Source organism: Clytia hemisphaerica, unplaced genomic scaffold (assembly GCF_902728285.1).
Source record: "Clytia hemisphaerica strain Z4C2 unplaced genomic scaffold, Clytia hemisphaerica genome assembly, whole genome shotgun sequence".
Lineage (NCBI taxonomy): Eukaryota > Metazoa > Cnidaria > Hydrozoa > Leptothecata > Clytiidae > Clytia > Clytia hemisphaerica.
In genome coordinates this window covers 400,486-422,833 of record NW_027103852.1, presented here as the reverse complement: position 1 = coordinate 422,833, position 22,348 = coordinate 400,486, and the positions used below count along the sequence as shown (strand labels likewise).

Sequence of the window (22,348 nt, the reverse complement as noted above, 5' to 3'; positions counted from 1 at the left end):
ATCCCCACTGAATTTTCTGGCTAGAAAACAATGTAATTCAAGTCGCCAGCTATAAAAAACATGGGTCCGTTGTTTTTAGCCCTGCTGGCTGATAAAATTCCACCGGGTCTGTGAGAAGGGGATGTATACTTATTATTTATAAATTTTCATCCCCGTTTGAATACTACACTGAACACTATATAATTTTTAGAATCGCAACTAGTGTACGGAAGAAAATTTGACATTCGTCCAACTCATTATAAACATGCCATCTCCCATCCCCCTTTGTCATTTAGTATTGAACTTATGTCAAGATTTCATAATTTACATGAAAAATATAGAGAGAGCCAAGAGTCCTGAATAATTTATCCTTGAAATTTTAATCTTCACAATCATGCATGTATAAGTCTATAAGTCAATCAAACATTTAAGGACACATCTGTTCTTGACTTGGCAAGTATAAATTGACAATGCTCCAGAACTGTAACCTTGTCTGGACGAGCTATCTGTAACAAGAGACAATACAATCTCTGATGCAACATTTTATTTGTTTTGGTAAGTATATATAAAGCTGAACTTTTTTTTCAACAGTAAGGTTTGTTATTGTGTAAACAATAGAAGGTTTCGTTTCTACGTGTTTTGCAAAAATACATAAATATTCGACACGGAAGAGAAAGTATCTATCTCTCTTGATTCCATCGATTCGGCTGTCTTCAAGGTCTTCAAGGTAAGTTTTCATTCTTCAAAGTCATAGTATGTTCAAAGTTTATGTGGACACTTTACAATATGTCAGCACTTATTTATGCTGAAGTAAAAAGTTATACATAATTGGAAAGATATTTTAGAGGAGAGTATCCTAAAAGACTGTTTTCTCTAATTTCAAATCTGCTCTCTGGTTTTCGGTATCTTTCTTAGATAGAAACCCAGCTGGCACACAACGTTGTTTCAACGTTTATTTAACATTCACAACGTCCATATAATGTTAGATGAACGTTGAAACAACGTTGTGTGCCAGCTGGGAAGTCATGGCCCTGCGAAGAAAGTCTTCTTACACTATTTAAGTCAGTTTTGGTGTTTTTAGCATATGAGAACAGACGAGACTCAAATACAATTTACTGGTCCTTATAAAAAATAGTGTATTATATGTTTTGACACCAATTTGTTATTTTTGTTTATAGTAACCTGAAAGACATCGAATAAGAACAATCGCAATCATGGTTCAGAAAGGTTCAAAAGTTGGTGTGATCAGTGCCTTAACATTCGTTGTATTTACTGTCCACGTTGTGTTTGCTGGACTTGCAGGCTCTGGTGCATCACCGAAACTTTTTCCTGAAACTGTTGGTAAAGTATCTGATGAATTGAAGCTGTTCGTTACGCCGGTAGGAGCTACATTCTCCATATGGGGAGTGATCTATTTCTTACAATTCGCTTGGATCATTTACACTTTGACTGCAATTTGTAGACAAGGAGCCAGCACCAGTATCTTATCAACCAGATTCTATGTCTTCTTTATGATAAGCACTGCCTTCATTACTGGTTGGTTGTTCTCGTGGACCAGAAAAGAGGTTCTACCTTCCTTTATTGTGGTCATATTCCATCAGATTTTCATCGAGCTGGCATTCACAATTTCGTGTTATGATCTGCACGATTATTTAAATACACATGAAATTGACAATAATAATAAGATAGATGTCTGGTGTCAGCGCATATTGGTTCAAAATGGTATCTTATTCTATTTGACCTGGACCATTGTTGCATCGCTGTTAAATTTCGCGATTTTTCTTAACCAAGAGTTGAGCACCAGTGATGAAACATCATCCCTGATTGCATTGATTATCCTTGGTGTCACAGCTATCGCTTGGTTTGTCTTGGAAAATTTCGCATTCAAAGCATATACCGAATATACTTTCTCCGCTTACATCACATTGATTTGGGCCCTCTCTGGAGTCATTGCAAATGTTTGGGATAATAATCGAGTTGTATCTGGTTTGACTTTGGGTCTCTTGGTTACTGCTTGCATCCTATTGGTCCTCAGAATTCTCCTTATTGTCTTACGAGTAAGAAAACGTGCAAGCTATTCAAATATCTCTTATAACGCAGAATCAGAGAAAGTGTCAGGACATTGATGGAGCAACATTATTCATAGAATTATTCACAAATAGGATTTACACACAGGCTTTTGGACACATGGGTGTTTAAAATCCAAGCTGGATGAATTATCTAACTCTAACTGTTGTTTGGATTTCTTACACAGGACCTTAAAACTTAGTCTAAATTGAATTTAATCCGAAACAAATGTCAAATGATCTCTTCAAGACACCTTTCATCAAGCAACTGGTAAAAACTGCTGAATAAACACTTTCATCAAACCTATATATATAATTTAATTTCAATGTTTGTTTTCTTGGATTTTTGAATGTCACATGTTTTTTATTTTACGAATTTGATAAATTTATGAGGATTTGTTTAAGATATTTGTTTTAATTTCTTGAAAGAAAAAAACGGGGAAAAAACTCGAAAAAAAGGAAATTTCATAGGAAAACATTTACCCCGGAAAATATAGGTAGAAGTAGGATAATTTTAAAGTCCCCTCCTTTTTTTAAACTCAAGACTTTAACCACGGAGACAAAACATTTACTCTTAGGTGCCAAATAAACGGCCCCCCCGCTTGTTAATTTTTCGATTTTTTCCAACCCCCCCCGGACGTTATTAGGACCCCCCGTTTATTAATTTTTGAAAAAATTCCCAGCTCCCAAAAGGAAAGTTTCTTGTTTTACTCTAAAAAGCCTAAATTTAGTCCATTTTGACCCTTTTTAGGGTTTTTAAAAGTCCATTTTCCAACCCCCCCGTTTATTCGAACCCCCCCCGTTTATTTGGCACCTAAGAGTAACTACGTGCTTTAACGTGAAGATGCAAAAGTTCCATCAGCATAGAGCTTTAGCAAGTTAAATACAACACCTTTCGACCGTAGTCACGCGGTCAAGCGCGTGCCACTTTATTATTTAATCACCCCCTAAACTCGATAGAATCTTTTTTCTACAACTTTTTCTATTGTCTACAGGTGCGAAAAAAAGAATGGGATGGTTTCGTGGTTTTAGAGTGGTAAAACGGACAAAAAAATGCCCGCGCGGTAGTTGGCGGCTACGGTCGAAAAGGTGTATAAGATTCATGTATGACTTATAACCCTTACGAACGTCATAACACGATAATAAGCTTTATAACGACAGCTATTCTCTTATAAAACCCTTCTTCTAACAGATTATGCAATAATTATAAGGATTTTTATTACACGTGAACTACATTTCGCATATTATTGTATGCGGCTAGTAACGAGCCAATAGAGGAATAGTATGAAGAGACTACCTCGTGTAGAGTTTATAAAATCAATTCAAAAATAGTGCTTGGATGGGATATCATAACATAGACATTTGTTGAAAAAAAAGTGCTATGTTTGAGAAGATGTTAGTTTTAAGGAAAGAAGCTTGAAAGTGAGAGAGTTTACTTAGATTTATCTTGTTTCGGTTGAAGTTGGAGTTCGTTGTACGGCTGAATTAATTTGATGTTTTTTAGAGTTTATGTAGACCCACCAGTAAAACTATTTTTGAAAGATTGAGACTGATAGGCCTAAGTCTTTGGCAAAGGCTTTGCTAGGTAAAAACACCCCTTCTCAGAGACCCACGGGGACCCCTTCCTCCTGGAAAAATTGGCCAAAATATCGTCCCCGGTGGAAAATTATCATTGAATTTCGTGACTTGAAAACAAAGGAATTTAAATTCCCGGTCATAAAAAATATGGGACTATCAAGTTCCATCGAGTTTCAGTATGTTATTTTTATCCCCACTGGCTGAAAAAATTCACTGGGTCTGTGAGAAGGGGGTGTTAAAAAAGACCCTCCTGACTTGGTGATTTCAGTGAGAAGTTTTTTAGTCATCGGGTAAAAAGAAGGCTGGGAGAAGCCAGCACAAATGCAAATCCGAATGAGAAATTGCCTACACAACATAATTAGGATTAGGATTTAGGTTAGGATTTCAAAATATGCTGTTTTCGACACAAAGCTGAGCTAGGGGAATTTTAAAAATCTTTATCCAGTGGATTGAAAGTTGTTTTTCGATGAGTGTGAAACTTCGGGGTATTTTCCTCGCCGATGATAGTGACGGGTTTTAGTTAGTTATCGAGTGAATAAATGGATCTTTCCAGGCACACGGGTATAAAAACAGTGCCGTAGGAAGCATATTTTCATATTGGGGGGGCTGAAGTTTAGTGACACCGCGAGGGCCAACCACGGTTTGGGCTAAGGGGGGAAATTTTGAAAATTTGAGCTCTAGATTGCTTGAAAATGCACTCAAAATATGCACTTAAAAGACAATTATGACAAATTAAAAAAGAAAAACTTTGCATTTTGCAAAATAACCATTTTTGAAAAAAATATTACTTGCCCCCCAAGTTGCTACGTCAATGAAAAAGGAATAGATAAAAGTAGCTGACGAGCGTTTTAAATTGAAAATTGAATTATCATCAGTTATAAAATCATTGTATGAAAGCTTGGACTGTCAGATTGTTTTTCCACACGTGCAAACAACAATGAAAAAGGGCGGTAACTGTAAATCAGCAGAAAAAAATAATCAAATTAACATGACAAGTTTGAAATTACACGTTGTTTTTTTTATAAGAACAAACTATATAAGAACATAAGGCTTCGAGGCCCAAAAATTTAAGAATATTTTAAGAACATTCTAAGGCTTTGGAGACTTAAAAACATGCATTTTCTTAAGAAATTACATCAAAATGCTCAAAAAATGCTGAAAATAAGAACATTTTAAGAACATTTTTAGGCTTCAAATCCAAAAAACTAAGAACATCCGAAGGCTTCGAAAATTTTTGACGTTCTTATAAAAAAAAAAACGTGTAAACACCGTGGCAACGCTAAAAATGATGGTTCTATTTTCATAACAGGAACAACAGAAACGCGATCTGCTTTTTTTAAATATTTTTTTTGTTAGAAATTTCGTGATTCCTATAATTTTAACGAGATTGATTGTCTTCAGGAAAGAATCGGCTGCAAACACCACCGTAAGAACGGCTAAACTTGTACAATCTCTCAGATGGTTTGTTACTATATTCACTAATACAATATCAGCCGCAAGTTATTTGCCAATAAACGATTTTTAGCTCTTTATGACATCTCACGATAACAACCAATTATTTGGATGCTTATAGAAAAAACAATTGAAATTTAATCGTGCTATTATTAAACGTCTCATAACAATTATTATGTTGTTCTGTAAGACAACTTTTGTCATGATGACCTTTTTGTAATACACGTTTTACAGTATTGCAAGGGGGTGTGAGCTTGTATTAATAAATGTATTATCAAAGTCTGTTTTAGTGTTTGGAAAGTATGGAGCTAAGCCTAGTTTCATAAAATGCATCGTTTTATAGCCTTGATAAGCTCTAATACTAATGAAAAACGTTTATAAAGAAGTATAATAGGTCTGAGATTTAGATTATGCACTAAAAAGGAGCTGAGTTTTGATTTTTAGCTTTTAGCTTTTTCTTATCCTCTACATTACTAATATATATAGTATATAGGGTTTTATGAAGTATTAAAGGTCTAAGTATTAGACATGAATTAACAGTTGTAACAGCGCTTGTTCTTGCTAAGGTCACAGGATAAAGAGAGATAGAAAGAGTATATAGTGAAAGAACGAAGATTAGAGAAAAGCTCTTTTCGTTATCTGATCATAGATGTGGAAAACTGCTACGACAAGCTTATATCTGAAGGTTTGCAGTTCCTTTAGAGCTTTAGCATGGGCGGACGCCTATACGCCATCGGAATATCAGATAACTCTTTTTGTGCACTTTTGACTATTTTCATTTTTCTTTTATTTTTAGATCTGTGAAAAAAACTTTAAAAAGCGAAATCAAAATGGGTGCTGGTACAAAGATCAAGACTGGAATCCTACTCGCTGTCACTGTTCTCTTATATGCTGTTCATTGTATCCTCGCATCGCTTGCGGCCACTGGAAACCCAACCAAGTTTTTCCCGAGATCAGTTGGAAATGCATCTGACATCTTCAAAGTCTTGATCACACCTGTTGGAGCTACATTCAGTATCTGGGGAGTGATTTATTTCTTGCAATTTGTATGGCTTGTTTACGCCCTGGTCTCGTTATGCCGCTCTGGAACCGCCACAAACCTGTTGAGTGGTAAATTTTATGGTTGCTTCATTTTGAGCACCGTTTTTATCACTACTTGGTTCTTCACCTGGACAAGACTTGAAGCTCTTCAATCTTTGATCATGTTGGTGATTCAACAACTCTTCTTGGAAGTGGCATTTGGGTAAGTGATACACAATGGCTTCTAAGCTAAGTACATCTTCTTTTCACAGACCCACTGGGACCCCTCCCACTGGAAAAACTTTGCCAGTGGAAAATCAACCTCCATTTTTTATCCTCACTGAAAATACTCATAAACTAATTCTTACTGTAAAATATTATGCTATTTTCCCAGCATCTCCACTGAAATTTCTGAATTAAAAACAAAAGAATTGAAAACCCCAGCTATAAAGAATATTGGAATACCAATCCCCATCGAGTATCAGTCCGTTATTTTTATCCCCACTGGCTGAAAAAATCCTACCGGGTCTGCGAGAAAGGGGTGTCTAAGTAGTACCAAACGAAGAACAAAGTGTGAAAAAATCAATATTACCATTTTATAAACCCTAGAAGAATCCATCTATGAAAAAAAAGTCAATGAAGTATTTTACAACAATGCCTGAATCAAAAGTATATTGAAAGGAAATCAGAACTAGTGCTCTCGTCACATTTTTACCTTTACCGACCGAGTAGTAGTATCAAACACCTTTTGGACCGTAGTCGCCAATTGCTGCGCGGGCTTTTTTTGTCCGCTTTATCCCACTAAAACCGTTTCAGTCTTTTTTTCGCACCTATAGACAATAGAAAAATGTGTCAAAAACGAATTGGATCGAGTTTAGGAGGATAATTAAATAACTAAGTGGCATGCATCTGACCACTTTCAAAAAGGCTCTCATCCAAAGGTTTTGGCTGGTCATGATCGAGAAAGAGTTTTATAAAGCTTAAAGAAAAGCATGTAGAACTTTTTTATATCATGTTATTAATCTATCTTTAATTTTTTCATTTTTAGATTAGCATGCTCGAACCTCCGTGAATATCTGCAAGCACGTGACATCTCATCTGAAAACAAGTCTGATGTTTGGTGCCAGAGAATCTTAGTCCAAAATGGTATCCTCTTCTATCTCACCTGGACCTTGGCAGCAACCATGCTTAGCTTCAGTATCGTCTTAAACCGTGATCTGGATGTCAGTGACCAATCAGCTTGCTTGGCTTCCTTGGTCATTTTAACCATTGTTGTTCTAGGTTACTTCGTTTGTGAATCATGGGTCTTCCCAACCTATACTGAGTATACAGTGTCGGTCTATATTGGTTTAATCTGGGCTTTCAGTGGAATCTTCTCAGGAGTCTGGGGAGAGAATGACGTCATTGGTGGTTATGTATTAGCGTTGTTGATCCTATCTTGTATCCTGTTGATTGCACGTATTGTTATCATCGTGATGAGACATCGCCGACGATCGTACGCATCTATTGGTTATAATGCTGATACCGAAGCTATTACCACATAAACGATATTATAATTGTAAATATTTTGTAAGCACTCCTACATTCCATTCACAAGCATTTTAGTTCAAGATATGAGCTGGAACTCAACTTTACGAAACTTATTCTTATAGTCTGCTTTTAGTCTTAATAATGCAATTCTTTGAGTCTAAACTGAAGTTGTAATGCACCTTTTCGACCGTAGTCGCGCGGGCATTTTTTTGTCCGCTTAATCCCACTAAAACCGTCTCAATCCTTTTTTGACGCATTTTTCTATTGTCTATATGTGCGAAAAAGGACTGGGACGGTTTTAGTGGGATAAAGCGGACAAAAAAATACCCGCACGATTACGGTCGAAAAGATGTATTCAATGCAATCTCTTCCTCGTGTTTCAGGTATCATATTTTTTTAATTCTCATTTTTACCATATTTTTTTTGCAGGTCACTTATTTACTTCATGCTTTCTTAGATTCGCTTACACTAGGCTTTTTTGACATTTATAACTTTATCTTGAAAATAAATTGAAATATACTTGATTTGAAAGATAACGGAAAAATCCAATTGTGTCAAAATTTTAATAGTTTCCATCCCTGTATGTAGTAACAATTCTCAGAATATACGTCGTATTTTTGACGACGGATTGAATTTAGCGGTTTCTTTGTGTTTTTGAGTGAATCTAGCGGGCAATTTTAACTACAGTCTTGAATTTCTGAGGGTCGGGCATATTTTAACTACATATTGGTCTGCTCCTTTAGAATTTAGCGTGGGCGACCGCCAATACGCATCAGGGTATCAGATAAAGTAGGATTTAGTGGCTTCAAATCCTACGTAGGGGGGGGGGTGATTTCCGAAATACCGAATAATTTTGCTAAAATTTCCAAGATTCCGTAAAAAGATGCTTGCAATTCCGATACCGATTTTTTAGGGTATCTTTCCTTCATTTTTCATCAAATTTGATTTTTCATGTATGAATTCCGAAAAAGGAGGATAAAAGCTTTATAATACCGAAATTCCGAAGCAAAAATTCATGGATTTCCGATACCAAAACAATCTCAGAATTCCGAAATACTAAAGGAATTTTGCCCCATCTCCGAAATTCTGACCAAAAAAAGGGTCGGTTTCCGCAATTCCGAAATACCCTACGCCTCTCCCCTAGGTAGGGGATTTGCTTTATAGCCTTTCGAGCTTTTATTTCATTGCCTGAAAAACTTTTCAATATTTTTGATTCCTCGATAATTTTTCACCGATTGATCCGAAGCAAAAGTCTCGAATCGAAAAAATTCTTTGAAAAATCAAACATCCATGCTTCTAACTTCAATATTTAGTTCTAGTTGTTAAGTAACCCTTGTAGAGAGTTTGCACAAACGAAAAACCTTTTTGTCTTATTAAGTTTTTTTCTGTTGAGACCTGTGGATAGTTTTCTCGAGTTTTCTAATTTTTCTTCAAACTATAACTGTGAAATGAAGAAAACATAACGAAGTCAAGATTAATTGATTGAAAGTACGGTTAAACAGTGGCTGGTAGGTATTTTTTATTGTTCTAAAGCAATTATAGATCCAGTGAGGTGTTGTTCTGTTTTTATATACAGGAACAATTTATTTCCTCTTTTTATAACTTTTCAACACCTTATTTTTACAAATCTTTACAATCTTGCAATTTTTCTTAAGCTGGACTCTTACTTGTGTGAGTTTGTGGGTAATAAACCTTTTCATAAATTACGTCATGAACAGCGCTTACCTCGTTTTGAAACTATTGCTATGGTAATTGACTCCCATAGAGGGGTTTACTCTATTAAAAAGTAACACTTGAACACTCAAAGGATTAAATCATCTTGGTAATGGTTTCAAAACGAGGCAGTCGTTGCACTCAAAATAATTTATGACTAGCCATAATTTTCATTAAAGTGCCACCGCAGAAGAACGATCAAATAAGTTGTTGAATTTTGAAAGAAATGTTACTGATAGCCTTTACTTCTGTTAGAATGGCATCTCATCTGAAGCAAAATTTAGTCTACAAATATTAGCAAGTTGTGTCTATCTCATAGATATCTTCTTATAGAGATAAGATAAAGTTATTTATATGTTTTTTTTGTCATCTCTTTTATTACCAAAATAATGGTATATAATGGCTTGTTTATATCATAGTAAACGCTACTGTACTAATCTGCCTTTTTAATGTAATAGTCACGCGACAAGTTTTAGAAAGACTCAAATTTTCTAATTTGCTTTGCTCAGAGCGGTTAATAACTACTTGTGGTTTAAATAGGGAATTTCCCAACAAAAAAGGAATTTCCCTTAATTCGACTCCCTGAGGTAATAAAAAAAGACATATAGAGCTTTGAAAATGGGTAATCAGATCAAAACTAATCCGGAAAAGTGTTTTTAATGATGATAAAACAATAGAAATGCAGTCAAGCTAAGAATGTTACGGTACACCATTTAACCGGAACTAAAATACTGAAAAACGCGCGCAAAATTATGAGATGTTTGCCCAACTTCCTTATGCGTGAAGCTATGAATGCCATCCTCGGAAGCTTTAGGCTTCCTGCGGTGGCAAAAAATGCGAAAGAAGACTGACAATGCTACCCGTTTCTCTTTGTTCCTTCTCACTACCACAACTATTACAAGTACCCTGAATTACAAAACTTGTTTCAAAAACATGTCTCTCTTCTTCTGATAATTCTTTGAAAATATTACTTCCAAAAATCTCTTGAAACTCTGCGTCGCTATTTCTTCTCACAAAGGTACCACAATTTTCAATAATCTTAGACCATACCGGTTCCCTAATTTCATCCAGCAGTCGAAAAGCATTACTTTTCATATCGTAATCTTCAAGTGAAATTTCCATTGATCCACTTAATTGAAGCAGCTTAAAAAAATCACTTGATTTTTCATATGATACTTTAGCTTTCATTTCTGGAAGAAGCAAGCGTAACATATTTCAAGAAAGCAATCAACAGCGCAAGAATAGGTACGACTGCCAGTTGTCCTGCTTGAATTTCGGAAATGTGCAACATTCAATGCAGTGTCTAGATTAATCGCAAAGTCTTCCTCTGCCATACTGTGAAAAATCTTCAAATTATTTTAGGAGCAAAAAGCAAAAAATGTAATTACAGTTGACACTGTCTAATTTGACGTTCTACTATTTGATAAGCCCGTTTTGGATAAAAATTTGAAGTCACTTTAAAGGTTTTGAAAAACCACTCTCTTATTTGATTTCTAGTAACAAAAAAAATGCCAGATATTTTGAAATTCAAATGTTCGATTTTGTTGCGTTCAAATTAGAAACTCAAAATTTGACTCCTCAAATATTGCAAATATCAAAGATTTCTTCCAAAAAACTTATATAAATTTTCAGCAAGATCTTCGGTTATTGTACTGATTCGACGTTCAAAAACCAATCGCAATAATCAACCTTCGCTTCGCCTTCTTCTTCCCGTGTTACTCTATAATTCAATATTTACTTTAGGGATTTGGGAGACTTTCTCAATATTCAATATGCTGTGGTATTCGATGAGAATCCCTTGAAATTTGAATTAGAGAGTGTCAACTACTGTATATATAGATTTTTGCAAAATGCAAACTTTCCTTTATGGAATTTCCCTTTTATAGGGCGCCTTGTTTTATACTTTAGTTCAGTTTCAAAAATTCTTTTAATTGTCAGCTGTGTGCTGTTCTGTATCAATAGTGTTAGAACGATGATGGAAAAAACTATATAAATAACTGTCAGACTGTTGTTCTGTCAGTCTGTGTTCTGTTTCGCTGGAAAATATAAATCAATCTCAATGTCTAAAAAGGATTCAAATTGTTTAGTTTTCCTTTCAGCAAACTCACACTGGATTGTTGGGTTTATAGAAAAGTAGTGCGATTGGACTACTGGACTGTGCTAATAACTGGAATAAAACAGATTTAAAGAAACAGGGAGAAATTCAAGATGTCTGCCACCATCACATCAGGTCCACCAACTTTCCTTTTTTATCGCTGACATTACCTTATACCTAAAGCCAGAGCCATCGGCTGATCGTTTGAAACATAGTCAATAGAAGAAATACCAGATAATTCAATTGACATTGTTTGAAAGCTCCGACACGATAGGAAGAAACAAACGTCCGCCGCGCAAGCTAAAAAAGAGCTATCCTGTAAAACACGGCTTATCGCTCTTCATTCCGGGAAATCAAATAACCGTTAATTGATAATGTTCCGCTAAGCGGAACTAAAATACTGAAACGCGCGCGCAAAATTATGAGATGTTTTCCCAACTTTCCCTCACGAGTGAAGCTATGAATGCCATCCTCGGAAGCTTTAGGCTTCCTGCGGTGGCAAAAAGGCCTATTGATGGTGGGTGATACACTCAATTGTCAAACATAAGAACAATTTAACAATAATGGTAGCGTGTAATAGCTAAATTTTAAGCAATGTAAGCCTCAAATTAGTAGTACAGTGTGTCCCGAAAAAAGCGGATAATATGAAGTAAGATCCTCACAACATAATTTATACCAAACTTTTTGACTTATTTACTTAATATTTCTATCTCAATCATCTTGGGAATTATATATCTATATTGATTACAAAGAGAATTATAATCTTGTTCCAATTCTCGTAAACCCAGTTTAGGTAATAAGTTTTGGATATCACAAATAAAATCTAGAATTAAATTTCGATACCTTTCTTTTATAATTTAGAACTCTAAAGCTGAAGAAGACAAAACAAATCTTCAACCATGGCAAACGACACTACTAATAACGTTATCGGTAACAAATTCCTGACCGGTTTCTTAATCGCAATTGTTTTAAATTTCTACATCCTACACTGTATTGTCACCTCAATGTCTTTTGCCGGCAACGAAAAGCTTTTCCCAAGGTCATACACTGAGGCATCAGACCTTCAAAAAGTCTCATTGACTCCTACTCATCACACTTACTCGATATGGGGATTCAACTGTTTCCTACAACTAGCATGGATCCTCTTTACGTTGATTTCACTTTGTAATAATGGAACAGCGGCTAATATTTTGGACAAGAAGTTTTATGGTGCATACATGTTTGGTATTGTTGCAATCAGTGTTTGGTTATTTGTCTGGTCCAACTTGGAGTCAGGCACATCTTTAGCCATGTTGATTATGAACCAAATATTTTTGGATTATGCTTTCGCGTGAGTATAATATTTTAGCTTTGGTAGAGATTGTATTACAGAAACATAATTTATTGAAAGACTCTGGGGTGACGAGTATGACAGAGCTCAAGATCGAAAATCATTCCTTGGAGCTTGGAGAGAAAATTTTAACCTTAATGAGGTCCATCACAACCTTTTGACTTAAGGGATTTTTGTTATTTCGTGAGAACTTTTCAGAGAGCTGCTTGGTTTTTGTGATCCTTACAAATATTTTTGAGGTGCGAGAAGGTATTCCTCCTTTCCTAAAAGGTATTAATTTCGCCTTGAATTGGTCAACTTTCCAAAAAAGCCATTCATGTCCTAGTTAAGAAAGGTCCATCAGCGATTTGTGACTATTTATTTAGCCTTTTATGAGGCCCCCAGCGGACCCAAAATTCACGGCATCACGCCACGAAAAACCCTCCATCACGCCATCACGCCAACCGCTGGGGGGGGCCTCTTTTATGACCAACTACTGATCCAAAAGCTAAATATGGCCGTGTTTTCAATTAGCGTCTGTGACTTAAAAGTCTGAGTCATTGACCTCTAGAAAAGGAGCACGGATCTGTTAGTGGATGCAAGCAGCCTAGTGGTTAAAATTTACGTATGTTATAGTCTAAGACCAAGACAAACCACTTTCTAAGAAATAAGCCCGAAGCCGAAGAAAATTCGCAAACGGGTTTTTTTGCCGAAAAAGGTTTACAGTCATAACGCCATAACGCCATTCTGCTATATTTTACCGCCTTTACTATCACTGTAACGGACGATAACATATGGTCTACTTTTTCGTCACTTCCTTCAATTCTGCGGTACTGGCTACACTTTTAATTTCTTCCTGTTTTTTTTTTACAGTTTCTCCTGTTTGAATCTTCGAAATTATCTCAAAACAAATGAAATATCTGACGAAAATAGCACAGACGTCTGGTGTCATCGAATCCTTATCCAGAATGGAATTTTGTTTTATGCTACCTGGAATTTCATGCTTTGTATGCAAAATATGGCTATTGTTATACATCACGGCCTGGGCGCTAGTGACCAGACCTCTAGTGCAGTTACTTTAACCATTTTCATCCTTTCAGTTTTCGCTTTCTTCGTACTGGAAAATTGTTATTTTGGAGAATACATGGAGTATACAATCACGTTCTATTTTGGCGTTATTTGGGTATTGGGTGGTATTTTCACAGAAGTCTGGGGAGAGAATAACGCAATTGGAGGAGTGGTTTTGGGAATGTTACTCATCGTATGTATCTTATGGGTGATTCGTTGTTACATTGTGTGGGTTAAATACAAAGTTGACAATTCTGATGGTGAACTAGCCAAAAAAGACGAAAAAGTTTCACTTGTTGGAAAGAATTGAATGGATAATTTTAAATTTGAACAGAAAGCTATTTTTAATTTTTAATCTATTTTCATTTTTTGGATTTCTCATTTTTTCTTATACGGAGTAAAAATTCGGGGAAGGTTTGGTCGGGGGATTTTTTCATTTAGTAGCATTGTACATTTTATTCAACCTGTTTCAGGTTTCTCTACCCAGAAAGATATTTTACTCGACTTTCTAAAGGCTAAGATTTTACGTCAAGATTGTAAGACTTAATGTAATTTTTTTTCTTGAAATACGATTGAAATTCATCACAAAAAGGTTAAAAAAGGTTCTAACATTATTTCACAAAATTCAAAAATCCAAAATGAAGGGTTAAGACTTTTCGACCCTCTCTAAAATAATATTCAGAAAAAGCTTATATATTTTTCCAAACCGCAATCGCGGTAAGTGAAAACTCGCAAAGATCTGCTGCACAAAGGAAAAATTGTAATTCAAATCAATAAAGCAAAAGCCTACCGTGAAAAGCACAGGTCGAAATCATATCGACGCTGTGCCGACGAATCGAGATTCTATTCAGCGCGCAATCAACGAAGACAAAAGTAACCATGGCGACCATCCAAAATCTTGGATGAAGTTCAAAGTTGATATTTTTATTCCCGTCGTTGAAAACACAACTAAAAAAAGTCATCAATGCTTTTTAAAAAGAGTCAGTGATAGAGAATCGTAACATAAAGTCTGTCTATTATTTCGATTCAATTAAAGTGACATTTCCATAATTAATCCTAATAGTTTACTAATTACTGTTATACATTTGGGGATCATGTAAAAGATTTCTTTCGAAAGAAACTCACTTCGATTACACTTGGAGGTTTCTGGGGAATTCGTGAATAGTAAACTGCATACTGATACAGTCTGCTAGACATTAATAAGGTAATATTTGCCCTTCATCTTCGATTTTTTCTACAGTGATTAGATTGACACATGTCTTCAGAGGTTAATATATTCTTTGAAAACTTAACCTCTGATACTCAGGGTAGCAAAAGCCCGCTATGGCTAGAAGTGTATCTCCTACGTAGGATTTGAAGCCGCTAGATCCTGCCTAAGTTTCGTGGCTCGAATATCAAGCAGATATTTATTACACGATACAATAGCACACCGTTATACAAACGTCATAATTATTACTTTTAACACTTGACCGAAAATCAATCCCACCATCCTTTTCGTCTTAATTAAAACGTCGTGAAAGCCATTACTTTTTCTTTGTAGTTGAGTGTAATTTGCACGCAGGCGTAGTTAACGCGAAGGGTGATGGGATTGAATTTCGGTCAAACAGAAAAATCAATGTCTATTTTTAGATTCACTGTGGTATGCTATTCTCTTGCACACTTCCTCCTGGGAATCTTTGTAAATTACCAGCTTTAAGACTGTGTAACACAACAAAAAACGTTGGAATTAATATAATTATAAGTAATTACAATTAACTTTATACACTCTTGAGGGAATCCAATTTACCTTTTGTAGCAATGTCATTATTTTGAAGTCCCTCGGGAATTTCGAAGCTTCTTTAAATTTTACGTTTTTTCGATTTGTTTACTTTCAACAAGACACCATCAGTGAGAGAGGTGAAGAGTCTCTTTCTTGAAGCACTTCTTGCATTGCATTTTATGTACAATCGTACAATTCTCTAAATTGATGTTCTGTTATCGGCTCCATTTTCGATAAGATTGAAGTTCATCGTCAACTTTTCCTCGAAAAACAATCATTAGTGAAGCTCAACTTTTTGAGATATTAATTCTTCGATAAGCCTCCGTCTTTGATGAGATTTTGTGGTCCTTTCCATTTCATTTGCTCTTTATTTAGATTACTAGTACTGTATCCTCTAATTTCAATCGGAATAATCCCAAATTTGGGTTCTAGGTACAAATTGGTATGGTCTTTTACAAAAAACCTTTTAAATTTTCTGCAAAAAATATGAATTACAATCTGATATTACACCCCTCACCAGCCCCACTGGAAAATTAAGCAGATATTTCGTCCCAGGTGGGAAAATACCCTTGAATTTCAGCTCCACTTGGAAATTGACTTTGATTTCATCCCCACTCGAAATTCCATGTTTAAAAATTACACTCAAAAACCCCCCGCACTGGGGTTTTAACCTTTGAGCAATAGAATCTTATCCCCATTAGGATTTCAATAGGAATTTTAATCCCCACAGAAGAAAAAAGTTACACTGGGGCTGTGAGACAGGGGGTGTTATATTGCGGGATCTTTTGTGAATCTTTTCGTACTATTTTATTCATGTATTCAATAATTGATCTTAAAATTTACATTTCCAGCATTTATCTTGGCACTGAACCATACAAGCATGGATGTAAAATTAGTGGCACTTTTTGCCATCTTGATGATTGCATTGACTAATGCAGAACATGTGAAAGTTGAGAAGAAGGGTAAAAGATTTTAGTGTTTCATAATCATATTATTTTAGAATAATTTTCAAAAATAATTATTCGTCAAAGCAATCTCAAATTTAAATTTTTTTAATCGTCGATTAATTTCCACAAAGATGGCTTATAATAAATTGTTTGTAACAGGTCAATGTTTTAACGTGTTTTCATAATGATTTTAGAAAAAGGTGTACTGAAGATACATGATAAAAAAGTCGAGGAGGAGATCAACCGTCTTGTTGCTATGGGAAAGAAGATTGACGAAAACTTGAAACGACTTGCCGAGATGAAGCTTTCTGTGAAAAACGAAATCACAAAAATTATTAATGAAAAGTATCCCATCACCAAATTTATGAAAGGTATGTTTATACACTCAATGAAGCATTTAAACCCGAAGGGCTAGAATTGAATCTTTTGCCTTTCTCGGGCAAAAAAAAAGTGAAACCTTAAAATATATGCCGTATTTGTGACGACGAATTGAAACAGATTCCTTTGTTTTCGAGTGATACATCTTTTCGAAATTTAGGAGTAAATTTTAGTTTCAATCTGTCATTTGAGTAAAAACCAGGCAGACCGGCGGCTTCCGATCCTACCAAGGTAATTCGAGCTTGTACTTAATTGGTTACACACTATCTATAAGATACACAAACATTTTGTCCAAAAGTCCTTCTGAAAAGGGGAATATTTCTGAACCGAAGTAGTCAGGTTAGAGGCGAAAAATTTAAATTCGAGATTTTTTATATGTGGACTAGTAAATTCTGGTTGTGGTTCAACTGTTCTTAATTTTTTGCAATTTTAAGACTAAGATATTCTTAAATTGTTCTTATTATCTTTACTTTTCACTTATTGACTAATTTGGCTTGAAATCTTATTCCTATGCGATTTTTAATCTGAGGTTGCGGCTGTTCCTTACTTGTCCTCAGCCTTTTTGCCAAAATCAAGCCTTGTTTTATCAAGGTTGTTCTTCTATAAGAGTGTAAGTATAAATAGTTTGCATGTTCAATGTGCATTTTTTATCATACCCACAATTGTTTTATTACTACAGGTCAACAATCAGATTATTACAACAAGAGATCTGAAAACGGTGGTTGTTGTCCATGGGTTATTTGGTGTTGCATCGGCTAAACTTTTGGCTCCCTGATGGTAATGTCAAAAATCTAGGCTTGACTTTCGTTACTTCGTTTTGTAGCTTTTCTATTTTTGTAGATAATTCAATCAAATGATGCTCAGACAAAATATTGTAATTTCTTTTACTGCAGTCATTTTTTGTATACAAAACATTAGAATGTTAATTATTGAAACAAACTCATCCTTTTCATTCATATCACACGTACCACAGACCCGGTGGGACTCCCATCCCGAATGAAAAAATATATAGTGATCCCATCTACAATGGTGAAAATACCCCATTAGCGGGCATTGAGGGTAAAGCTTCTTTCAGATATAAACAATACGAAAGAAATGAGTGTTTTGAAATCATCTATTTTAAGTATTTTTTTGCAAATCTGATTTACAAATTTGAAGTGTTTATTTGTCAAGTTGAAAACCTGAAAATATTAAACACATCTTCTGTTCACCCTGTTAGCAAATTTACACCCCTGTCTCAGTCCCCCGGTGGAACTTTTTCCCTCAGTGGGGATGAAAATTTCTATCGAAATTCCAATTGGGATAGAAAATCTATTGTTTCCAGCTAAACTAAAAAATTCCAGCGGGGATGGTTTTGAAGTGCAATTTCTTTTATTCAACTTCCAATGGGGACAAAATCATAGATCGATTTCCCAGTGGGGATGGAATTTTAGGGATTTTTTTCCACCGGGGACAATTTTTTGGCCAATTTTTCCAGTGGGGCGGGGGGTCCACCGGGTCTGTGACACAGGGGTGTAAATTTGGATTTTATCGATTCATAAAAAGAAGTTTGTTAGTAAGGGCAAACCTTTAGTGAGATTATACTCAAAAACAAAAATTTCGATGTACCCATTTAAACTTAGAAATCCTGTAAAATACATCTACTATGGGGGGTTTAGGATTTCAGGGAGGGGAGGTCCAAAAATGTTTTTGAGGGTTTAGGGAGGGGTCACCATTTAGGTTCCTACAGGTCTTAACGGAGATATTGTATATGCAAAGAAAGACTTCACTTTTAAAATTCCATATGATTCAGACATTGAAAGCCTCATTTCTGGGCTAAATCAGTCCAAAAAGAGCTATGTTTGAAGGAAATCAGGAGTCCAAAGTCAGAATTTTCTCCTGGTTGCGCCTCCTTAGTCACTAAATTCTTTGCCCCTGCATGTTTGAAATCAAGCCACTTGTCGCCTTCTATATAATGTAGTCAATGCTCCCCACATGAGTGCACAACATTTTGATATTGAGGGTTATAGGATTGCACTCACAATCTGGAAATTTACTGTAGTTAGACCCGATTTATATGTGACACGTCGCCCCTGGTGGGGTGGGGGTGCAAAATTTTTTTTTGATTTTTCGAAATATCCTCCACTCCCCCGTAGTAAACACTTTCTGACCACTCCACTTGATATGTTTCAGTACAAACCTTGTTGTAATATATCCTTTGCTCAGAACTTCATGCTCTATCTGATAGTATCAATCATTTTCGTTGAAAAAAAATCGTAAATTATTCTTCTTTTTTGGAGTTTTGCCTAAAACGTAATTTTTTTAGCCATAAAAACTTTAGCCGTGACCCCCCTCTCATAAAAAGTCTGAAATCCTATTTTTTTTTTCGAACCAATCACATGTCGTATTGCGTTCAACGAAAGACGCTACGGATCCTAAGGGGAGGCCCTTTACTATGTTGTGTTTGAATAATCGATGGTGTCCTTTCGACATCCTCCAAGAGTCTGATAGGTTTATAATTATGGTTGAAATATATTGCAAATTCCAATTATTTTAACGTTTTTCAAGATTTAAAGTTCCGGCGAGAAAGTCGAATTGGGCTATCTCTCTAAAGTCTAGCATTAAAACTCTATCCTTCGAACCTGCTTTAAAGCACTTACAAATCGATTGTGGTTTCAAAACTTCCCGGTGAATTTCCCTTTTTTCTCAAATATTATGAGATTTCTCAATGGTGTCTGCTAAGTAGAGGCTAGATCACACTGTACATCCCGAATCAACAAAAGTTCTGATTGGTCAAGCGCTGAAATTCTATTGCAATGTAACGTGAGCTAAAATAGAATTTTTTATCTTACCACGGCACCTTTGGGGGTTGGTGCAATACAACATGCTCCTCGACATGCTCCACCCCACCAACACAAGAAAAAGTGTGTCCCATGGTTTCTTATTTTATTTCATGGGACAAAAAGTGAGGGAAATACGTAAAAGATACGCTGATTATTTCCCAGGTACAAAAGTGAGATTTCACATTTATTGGTAAAAAGAAGAATGGGGTGGAGACACGAGAAAGCGTTTCAGGTTGGTGTGATGGAGCATATTGCATTGCACCAACGCGAAAAAAACTTCTCGTGTCTTCAAGCCTGTACCACTTCTATACAGTATGTGGCCTCCAAAACGGCGATCCAATTTGAAATTTCTCTCAAATCTAGAGGAAAAGAGATTTTACAAAAATTTTTGCTGCATGAAAACCTTTAACATCTCTACTTTATTTCCTGGAAGTTTTTTTCAAAATTTTCAATTTCAACAATATTTTTCAATCGCTTAAAGATAGGTAGCTTTTTTCTAATGGCCCCCAAAACGGAGGTTTGAAATTTTAGCGATTTCTCGAGATAGAATTCCAAGATTTTTTGCTTTTTCTCACATTTAGAATTTTTGGTTTTGTCAATGCTGATTCTAGGGTTCAAAAATACTGGTTGTCCTTGAAGATGCTATATCTTTTACCCAGCCTCTAAAGTCACAGATATATTTACATTTTCTGAACGGCATTAGGTGTAGAAAGTTTCCTATACCCCTTTTTCATAACTTATTTTCAATATCCAAGGAGCTAGAGTGAGTTATATGCAATTTTTATCTAATTCACACGCCGCAACCTTCTACTCAGAATCATGTTCGAACTCGATACTTTTATTGGACACCCTGTAGAATGAAAATCAACAAAATTTCCCAGAATCTATTCTCGGCGGCAAGCGAAAAGCTCCAAAATTCTTAGAAGTAGAATATACCATGAAACTGAAATAAAAGTAGGCTTAAGGCTTGTAGTATATGCCCCATTAAATGTAGGTCAAGTTTTGAATCCCGTCGTACCAGATTTTTGCCAACGAATCATCAGTGTTGAATAAAACAAAGATTTTCATAAGAATTGTGTGACCAAACAAGGTATACTTGGCTAACAATAGTGTATTAAGGCCGTTTTTCAGTCATAATAAAAAGGCGGAAATTGTCGAAATGAGATAGGGGTCAAAAGTTGCAATTTTCGTCCTCTGATTTTGCTACCATTTCACCTCTTTGAAGCTTGTGTTAAAGTCTACGGCTTCTCAACCCATGATTGGCCCAAGCTCGACTTAAAATTAAAAAGACTTCTTACGGTTCTGCGAGGAAGAAAATCCCACACCAAAAGCCCACCCTTCGCCAGAGGGGTAGTTCTTTGTAACTTTGGCGCTGCAGACCTAAAATATTGCTTTATTAAAGCTCAAATAGCTGTAAAAGATGCCTTAAAAGGTCGACGCTATCGAGAACAAGGTCACAAAACTGCAGAATACTTCATATTGGCGAAAATGTTTGGCATAAGAATAGGTCAAACTGCTTAAAGAAACCATAAAAAGGTCATATTTAGCCCAATAAGGTCACAATCGTTTTAACCAAAGATGTAAAAGCAAAATTGGCGCGTGAACGTGAAGGTGTTTTTTTTTCGCGCGTGAAGACGTGAATTGGCAAAATTATGTGCGCGAATTAAGGGTCGACTGGGAGGGGCTCTTGGAAGTAAATCCAGCCGGTTGAGGTTAATCCAATTGATTTCAAAGCCACGAAGGGGCATAGATCTGAAACTCCTGAATGGAAAATGAAACCTAATTATTTTCCATCCAAAACGTGCAACCCACGTGGTTTAGTAAAATCCATCGCCAGATTTGAAAATCAATGCTGCTTGGAAATAAAGAAAAGGCTAGATTGCTGAATTTAATCCGTCATTCTAAATGCAGCGCAAATTGTAATGCTTCACTTTTTCCTCTTGAGAAGGATTGAAGATTCATCTCTAGCTCCTTCGGGGCTTTACAATTAATGATGATTCATCCTACAAAAGAAAGATATATTATAAGCTTCACTTAATTTTGTGAAGTGATTTTCTACCTGTTTTCTGGACAGAAATTTGAAAAATTACCGCCTGTGTCAAACCATCGTCTCCTGGGAATTTTTGTCTTCTGGAATTTGAAAATTCAATAAATAAAAAAATGGGTGTTTACACTCTTGAGGGAATATAGTGTGTAACTTTATCATTTTAAAGTCTCTCAGGAATTCGGGAGCTCCTTAAATTTTATTTTTTTGCGATCACACACAACAAGACAACATCAGAGAGGTGAAAAGTGTTTTTCTTGAAACATTTGTTCTTGCCATCGTAAATTTTGGGGGCAGAGGCAACCTCCTTCCATCGTACAACTTTACTTCGACAACTCTGTAAGGCTATATTACCTATTCATCTCTAACATTATTCTGAATCTTTCATTTTTGTTATTTTCTTTAAAGTTTTAAAGAAAAAAAAAATTCGTCCTAATAAGTATAGGATCTAAAATTGAAATGGTTGAAATGATTACCTAATACTAAATTAGATGAGGTGTTTTTGGCGTCTTCATTGGGACAGAATTTCGACTCTTTCTTTGGTAAAATTTTGTTCAAAGAACGATCAAAATTTCAAAAAGATAAAGG

General features: G+C 35.6%; 4 protein-coding genes across 4 annotated transcripts; all 4 read left to right on the top strand.

The window, feature by feature from the left end:
- Positions 1 to 641: 641 nt before the first annotated feature.
- LOC136807915 (uncharacterized) lies at positions 642 to 2,496 on the top strand. Its single transcript, XM_067064534.1, has 2 exons — positions 642 to 706; positions 1,158 to 2,496. Exon 2 carries the CDS (start codon positions 1,194 to 1,196, stop codon positions 2,103 to 2,105), a length of 912 nt encoding a protein of 303 aa, XP_066920635.1. The 5' UTR covers positions 642 to 706; positions 1,158 to 1,193; the 3' UTR covers positions 2,106 to 2,496.
- Positions 2,497 to 5,843: 3,347 nt separating this feature from the next.
- On the top strand, positions 5,844 to 8,174 carry LOC136807914 (uncharacterized). The gene is made up of 2 exons (XM_067064533.1): positions 5,844 to 6,318; positions 7,144 to 8,174. The coding sequence occupies exons 1-2, from the start codon at positions 5,906 to 5,908 to the stop codon at positions 7,637 to 7,639; spliced, it is 909 nt and encodes a 302-aa protein (XP_066920634.1). The 5' UTR covers positions 5,844 to 5,905; the 3' UTR covers positions 7,640 to 8,174.
- Positions 8,175 to 9,025: 851 nt separating this feature from the next.
- On the top strand, positions 9,026 to 14,388 carry LOC136807921 (uncharacterized). Its single transcript, XM_067064541.1, has 3 exons — positions 9,026 to 9,133; positions 12,295 to 12,763; positions 13,616 to 14,388. The coding sequence occupies exons 2-3, from the start codon at positions 12,333 to 12,335 to the stop codon at positions 14,118 to 14,120; spliced, it is 936 nt and encodes a 311-aa protein (XP_066920642.1). The 5' UTR covers positions 9,026 to 9,133; positions 12,295 to 12,332; the 3' UTR covers positions 14,121 to 14,388.
- A 2,011-nt stretch (positions 14,389 to 16,399) lies between these two features.
- LOC136807919 (uncharacterized) lies at positions 16,400 to 17,668 on the top strand. The gene is made up of 3 exons (XM_067064539.1): positions 16,400 to 16,531; positions 16,711 to 16,887; positions 17,574 to 17,668. Exons 1-3 carry the CDS (start codon positions 16,450 to 16,452, stop codon positions 17,651 to 17,653), a joined length of 339 nt encoding a protein of 112 aa, XP_066920640.1. The 5' UTR covers positions 16,400 to 16,449; the 3' UTR covers positions 17,654 to 17,668.
- Positions 17,669 to 22,348: the final 4,680 nt, after the last annotated feature.

Excerpts from the sequence above, each read along its gene's own strand:
- LOC136807915 (XM_067064534.1), top strand. The coding sequence starts at position 1,194 with ATGGTTCAGAAAGGTTCAAAAGTTGGTGTGATCAGTGCCTTAACATTC.
- LOC136807919 (XM_067064539.1), top strand. The coding sequence starts at position 16,450 with ATGGATGTAAAATTAGTGGCACTTTTTGCCATCTTGATGATTGCATTG. Across the intron at positions 16,532-16,710 it reads TGTGAAAGTTGAGAAGAAGG|AAAAAGGTGTACTGAAGATA; the intron begins GTAAAAGATTTT and ends TAATGATTTTAG. Across the intron at positions 16,888-17,573 it reads CATCACCAAATTTATGAAAG|GTCAACAATCAGATTATTAC; the intron begins GTATGTTTATAC and ends TTATTACTACAG.
- LOC136807921 (XM_067064541.1), top strand. The coding sequence starts at position 12,333 with ATGGCAAACGACACTACTAATAACGTTATCGGTAACAAATTCCTGACC. Across the intron at positions 12,764-13,615 it reads TTTTTGGATTATGCTTTCGC|TTTCTCCTGTTTGAATCTTC; the intron begins GTGAGTATAATA and ends TTTTTTTTACAG.
- LOC136807914 (XM_067064533.1), top strand. The coding sequence starts at position 5,906 with ATGGGTGCTGGTACAAAGATCAAGACTGGAATCCTACTCGCTGTCACT. Across the intron at positions 6,319-7,143 it reads TTCTTGGAAGTGGCATTTGG|ATTAGCATGCTCGAACCTCC; the intron begins GTAAGTGATACA and ends TTTCATTTTTAG.